Genomic DNA, 6,392 nt, shown 5'->3' on the forward strand with positions numbered 1-6,392 from the left:
AACCCCTGGACTCTCTCAGCTGACTCAGACACCTCAGGCACTGGATCAATCAAGGGTAGGAGAAGACCCATGTGTGGTATTTTTGCCTCTTATGCTGGAGTATCTCCCTTTTCCTTCTGTCTCCATTATCCGAGAACATATGGATCATGTATCTGGATGAAGTTTGGGTTGTGAGACTGCCTCTCAGCAATGCAGCTAATACTTGTACTAGAATGTCCAGAAATTTCAGGACAAAAAAATAAAAGACTGAAAAGACCAATGGGACGAGCAGCCCAGAATTAGGGATGGTTTTGTTGATGACATCAGCATTAGAAAACAAAACAGTTGGGCAAGATGGGGACCTTTCTGTTCCTGGTTCAAAGAAGGGCTGAAGCTCTCTTAGTACAAATCTCCAGCATCTGGCTAGTGAGCCTCCCATGACACCCAGGGTTCTAGCAGGCTCTAGAACTGTAGTGGTGAATGATGCAGCTATGTGTTCTTTCCATCTCCCAGCTACTTGCTATGCTGGAGTCTCTAGACTGTGGTAATACATAGACACAGTGACAGGATGGGAGCTGGGCATGGGTTGTCTCCATAGGTGTCATAGACACCAAGCACTCTGTCTTGAAGGTGAACCATGGATACAAACAACTCCTTATGACAGAGAGGCCCTCAGTCATTAGAGCATCTGGGCAGGGGCAGAAGGCCACCCTGACTGGGGATTAGAGAGGGGATAAAAAGGTCTGAGGTGACAGTTCTGCGAAGGTGCTTGGCAGTCAGCATGTAGGGGAAGGGGAGTGGGGGTAATGGGCTTCTTATCCAGCTGTAATCACCATGGAGTTTGAGCCTTTGAAACCAGAATAAAGTTCCTGTCTAACTTTGCAGCTAAGTATGATAATGAAGGGACTGCACAAGGTGGCCTGACAGGGCCCAGGAGTCATACCTCAAAGAACTGCTTTATTGATACTGCAACGCTGGGCTTGGCTGCCTGTTTAAATGGTCCTGTAGAAAATACCTGGGAACTGTGGCTGTACTGATCCGGATGCCGTCACAGCCATAGCAGAGGGAAACAAGAAATCCCAACATGAACAGTCTTTCTGGGGATTGGCTGGGATGTATAGCCTTGCACTAGCTGGGCCCCCAGAACATATTTGGCAAATCTTTGCCTTGGCTCAGGGCCTCAGCAACCAGTTTCAGATGTAAGGGCTGTCCCAGGAGCTGTGGCACCAGTGTCCTTTCAGCCATTTGCTTTGGGCTGTCTGATGAGGTACAGTCTACCTCAGATGGGGCCTGGACTGGCTGATGCCCTCAGGGACCCCATGTCTGGCATAGTGGTTGTCTGGAGTTGAAACCAGGTAAGAACATCCTGGGTAGTGTTGGTGAGAAACAGCAGAAGGCCATGGAAACCCCCAGCAGGCCTTCTTCTCTCTCCTCAGAGTGGCCGGTGCCCTGGAGTATCTTGTGTAGCCTTCCAGGGTATCAGAAGGTGCTTGGGAGAGGAGGTGCTACACTCAAGGTGGTCTGGAGTTACAGCTTTGGGGTAGCTGCCTCAAAGGTGATTAGACTGGATTCTGGTGCAGACCCCTTCCCTGGGGGTGCAGGAGCTTTGTCTGAGGCCAAGGTGTTGTCCACCTTTGCCCCAGCCTCCTCTTCATCATCATCCATGCTGGGCCAGACAGACTGGTCCTCCACTCTTTTCAGTCGCTCATTGAGGGCCTTCAAGGCCAATTGCCTGGGGTGAAAGAGAGGACAGGTCACTCTGGGTTTGGGCTTGGCTTATTCCTTGTACCCTTCTACAACAGGTTGACTCCTCCCCATATCACTTAGACTTCTCCAAAATCCCATGTTTTCCCTTCTCCCTGCAGGACCTGGGGCTCTCCAGAGGTTAGATTAGGGCCCCCTCTGCCATCAGAATGAGAACTCCAAGGCTACAGAGTCTTCCTTCCATTGCTCAGGCACCTCCAGGCTGAGAAGGCCAGCTAGGTGTCTGTCATATTGCCCACCAGGCCAGTTATCAGGAAGGGTTCTCGGCAGATAAGTAGAACTGCCAAGTCCCTGGAGATGTGAGCTTGTCCCTGGCACTGGTATCACATCCAAGGAGAGGTTAATTCTCCCTCTCTCATGGTTAGGGGACTGTCTTGAGCCTCCTGGCAAGGTTTATGGGGAAGGCTGGAACTTAGCACTTCCAGAAAGCAGGATCAACTTGGGTCAGCCCTCTTCTACTGTAATATTTTCCTTCCCAGAAGAATCCCCAAAGCCACGAAGACCTGTGTTAGAGCGGGAACTTAGTGGAATCTTTGCAGGAAGAGAAAGAAGAAACAGCTCACATGAGTATGGCATAGGCCAGAGTCTACTGGTACCGTACAGCAGATCCTTGGAAGCCCCACTTTGGGAAGATGGGAAAGCCCAGTAGAAGGTATATACATAAACCTGGGACCCTGGCCCACATTGCCAGGTAATACTTCCATTAGTGGCCACTGTGGGCTCCTTTTTTAAAATATTTTTTTATTTTTTATTTAATTTTATTTTTTTTGAGACAGTGTTTTACTTTGTTGCCCTGGATAGAGTGCTGGGGTGTCACAGCTCACAGCAACCTAAAACTCCTGGGTTCAAGTGATTTACTTGACTCAACTTCCGGAGTAGCTGGGACTATAGGTGCCTGCCACAATGCCTGGCTATTTTTTTAGAGACAGGGTCTTGCTCTTGCTCAGGCTGCTCTTGAACTCCTGAGCTCAAGCAATCCACCTGCCTTGGCCTCCCAGAGTGCTAGAATTACAGGTATGAGCCAACACACCCAGCACTGTGGCCTCCTGATGCCTCAGCTTCCCTATGCCACTAATGTCGGGACAGTTTGTGTAGCCAGCTGTTCAGGTTCCAGCAGAGAAACAAAATCACTATGTCAGGAACATGACAGGAGAGGAACCAAGGACATAGGCAGTGAAAACTCCAAGCACACTTCCATTAGTCTGCCAACCTAGCACATGACAAGTTGGTATAGACAGGACAGTCCTTCCCTGCTGCTACCCAGGCTCCTAAAGATACCCTTGCCAGTTCTGTCTAAAGTCTGCCAAGGCAGGCTCGGCGCCTATGGTTCAAGCGGCTAAGGCGCCAGCCACATACACCTAAGGTGGCAGGTTCGAATCCCCGGCCCAGGCCCGCCAAACAACAATGATGGCTGCAACCAAAAAATGGCTGGGTGTTGTGGCGGGTGCCTGTGGTCCCAGCTGCTTGGGAGGCTGAGACAGGAGACTCGCTTGAGCCCAGGAGTTGGCGGTTGCTGTGAGGGTGATGCCATGGCACTCTACCCAGGGGGATAGCTTGAGGCTCCATCTCAAAAAAAAAAAGTCTGCCAAGGTAAAGAGGTGTCATGCTAGTCACTTCCTCTCACAAGAGCCAAAAAGCCAAACAGGAAACCCTGTCTCCTTCTACTAGTAGCCCTTTGGAATTGAAGTGGCAAGTAATTAGATGTTAAAGTGACTGGAGATATAACCCCCACCTCCATGTAAGCCAATCATACTGAGGCTCTGCCAAGAACCCACCTTTTGATTTCCCTGCCTCCCATCCATTTACTTGGGCCTGGGCAAAGGTTTTCTCAATGTCCAGCCAACCTTAACAATCCAAGACTTTTCACTGGAAGGTGTCACCAATGACCTGGCTCCACCTCTGAACAACGCTAAGGACAGGTCAGTTCCCAGCTCTCCTGGCCCTGTCTCTTCTATTGAATCAGGTTAAGATCAGACATCTGTCTTTAAAACTTATAAAGACTCAAGCTGTAGGGCCCAGCATTATACCCTGTAGCAGGCTGTATGTACTTTTAGACACCTAGCACCTTGGATCATGGTAAGCTGTGGCCTTTCCCCAGCTAGAAACTCCTTTGAAAAAGGGATGTGTCCCACACTCAATTCCACAGCTCAATTGAGAGTAAGCAGGTAACACTACAGCTGAATTCATAAAGCTTCCTGCCAAGAACCCATTTCACAGGTAAGTAAAAGCAGGAGCCTTGACAAATGCAAAGGAACAAAGCCTGCCCTAAATTTCACTACTCAAGTAATTGCCTCAAAAAACTCAAAGATAGGGCCAGGTATGGTGGCTCACACCTGTAATCCTAGCACTCTGGGGGGCAGAGGTAGGGGAATTGCTTAAGCTCAGGAGCTTGAGGTGAGTCTTAGCAAAAGCGAGACCCCATCTTTTAAAAATAGCTGGGCGTTGTGGCAGCATGCAGTCCCAGCTACTTGGGAGGCTGAGGCAAGCGGAATGCTTGAGCCCAAGAGTTTGAGGTTGCTGTGAGCTATAATGCCACTGCACTCTACCAAGGGTGACAAAGTGAGACTCTGGCCCCCGCCACAAAACAAAAAAAACAAAACTCTAGGATAATGTTGGAATTGGAGCTGTGGATCTTGTAGAAGCTGGGACCACTTGGGTGAGTTCACAGTTCTAGCAGAGAAAGAGTTGAATTAAAAAAGATCTGTCCTGCCCTGGCCAAAGTGCATCCAGTGAATAATTCAGCCAGGACTCCTGATGCTGCAGATGGCTTGGTTTACAGATGATGAAAGGTCAGCTTCCACTCTCTGGTGTGGTCAGCAGGCTCCCCTGGTGGGTCATGTAGCCTGTCTCTGATTTTGGTGACACATACCTGCTGGTGGGTAAATCTGGTAATACCCCAAGCTTCCCTTTCAATAAGTAAATAAGTTGCAGAGAAGCACAGGATCTGAATTACGGCCCAGAAAGAGAACATAAGTTTAGAATTTGGAAATTAATGAGTGGCCCAGACCACCTTTTAAGTATCCCATACCTTCTTCCCAGTCTTCATAGGGAACAAAGGACCAGCAAGTTTTGTAGCTCCCACAGGACCAGAGTCTAGGAGGTTCTGAGGCAAGACCCAGGTTATGTGTACCTCCATTGACCCCTCATACAGCACAAAAGGAAACTGCATTTCTTGAGACTCATTAAATGGCCCAAGGGTGAGAAAAGCACCTCCTGGAGCACACATACTTAAATGCTGAATTCTTCAATGCCAAAGAATGAATTTTACCCCTTTCTGAATCTGCCCCAACACCTAACTCTAGGTCTCCACCCTATGTACAGCAAACACATCAATAGAAGGCATGTGACTTGACCAATACTAGCTTGCCAAGATTTGGAAGATTTCACAGTACCTTCTCCGCTCTGCATCTTGGGGGTCTGTGCCTGGGAGGCTGATGGTGATGGAGGATGGGGCACCCACATCATAGCGCTTCACTGTCTTCTGGCATATCTTTACCTTCACCAGGAGGCCATGAACCAAGTTTGCCAACAGCCCGACCACAGGTTGCAGGATCTCAGGGAAAAAAGTGGCGAAAGCAAAGTGGTCAGCCATGTCCCCTCGGCCCCGGCTATGGCGCTGGTAGAAGCGAAGATACACCCAACTGGAGAGCAGCCCGAAGCCATATGAAGCCAATGCTGGGCTCTGGAGCAGTGTGGCAAGGCGCAGCAACAGCAACAGTGCCAACAGCAGCATGGGCACTACACTGACGCGCACCTGGGGCACTCGCAGGACCACACAGTCCCCCATAGTTTGCTTAAGTGCCACCAGGACACCACCTAGGAAGCCCAAGGCTCCATGGATACGGACAGTGAATAGGTACACCAAGTTGAAGGAAGCCATGTAGGTGAGGAGGTAGGCAAAGGCCCCCAGCAGCCCCACAGACACATTCACCACTAAGAAGAAGATGAGCAGCTCCAAGGCCCCCCAGAGGGGCTCCAGCAAACGCCCCGCTACCACCACTGTGGCCAGGCTGATGGCTACGTCCCATACGTGCTGTTCCATCAGCCCATGGGTGGCCAGAGTCCAGATCCAGAAGTTGGGCGGAAAGAGATAGCCTGGGGTAACCGCCAGGCATCCCGTGTCTACCGCGAAGGAGAGCAGGTATAGGAAAAGTACAGCTGCGCACAGCGCCTTCACTACCACACTAGCACTGGCCAGAATGGCTCCCAAGTGCTGGCGGGCACCTGGCAGGGCGCGTTGCATCTTCCCAGCGAGTGTTGGCTTGAAGAAAGGGTCTGGTGGACTAGGGGCCTCCCCGGGGCCTAGTTCTAGTCCGGCCCCGATGGGAGGCCCAGGCTTGGCTTAGTCACTGGCCTATGACCCTGGTGAAGGCTCCTGACTGGATTGGGTTCTGGTTCCGCGGGGCCGAACCAGGCTTTGTTGGCAGGCCAGAGCCTAAGCCCTTCGCCGGGGAAGGCCCCGGGCAGATCTGGTACACCTGCCTGCCCTCCCTGTAGGCCCCGCGCCAGACCGGCTGGGCTGGCGCCGATCTCAGGACTGAGCCTCCTCCATCCACTCTTGGCTCTTCGGTTCGCAAGGGACTGCTGCTTCGTTCTGTGCCGGAGCCAAACCTAGTTAGCTCCCGTTTGGCTTCCCTCTAGGAATCTAC

The 6,392-nt window shown here is 51.1% G+C and overlaps 1 protein-coding gene across 1 annotated transcript; it reads right to left on the reverse strand.

The window, feature by feature from the left end:
- Nucleotides 1-915: 915 nt before the first annotated feature.
- On the reverse strand, nucleotides 916-6,386 carry TMEM115 (transmembrane protein 115). Its single transcript, XM_003800622.3, has 2 exons — nucleotides 5,136-6,386; nucleotides 916-1,711 (listed from the first exon to the last, which is right to left on the reverse strand). Exons 1-2 carry the CDS (start codon nucleotides 5,984-5,986, stop codon nucleotides 1,507-1,509), a joined length of 1,056 nt encoding a protein of 351 aa, XP_003800670.1. The 5' UTR covers nucleotides 5,987-6,386; the 3' UTR covers nucleotides 916-1,506.
- Between the last annotated feature and the right edge of the window lie 6 nt (nucleotides 6,387-6,392).

This window comes from Otolemur garnettii, unplaced genomic scaffold (assembly GCF_000181295.1).
Source record: "Otolemur garnettii isolate 467f Iridium unplaced genomic scaffold, OtoGar3 scaffold00179, whole genome shotgun sequence".
Taxonomy (NCBI): domain Eukaryota; kingdom Metazoa; phylum Chordata; class Mammalia; order Primates; family Galagidae; genus Otolemur; species Otolemur garnettii.

Coding starts and splice junctions, on each gene's coding strand:
- TMEM115 (XM_003800622.3), bottom strand. CDS start 5,986: ATGCAACGCGCCCTGCCAGGTGCCCGCCAGCACTTGGGAGCCATTCTG. Junction 1,712..5,135: donor CAAGATGCAGAGCGGAGAAG/GTACTGTGAAAT, acceptor CTTTCACCCCAG/GCAATTGGCCTTGAAGGCCC.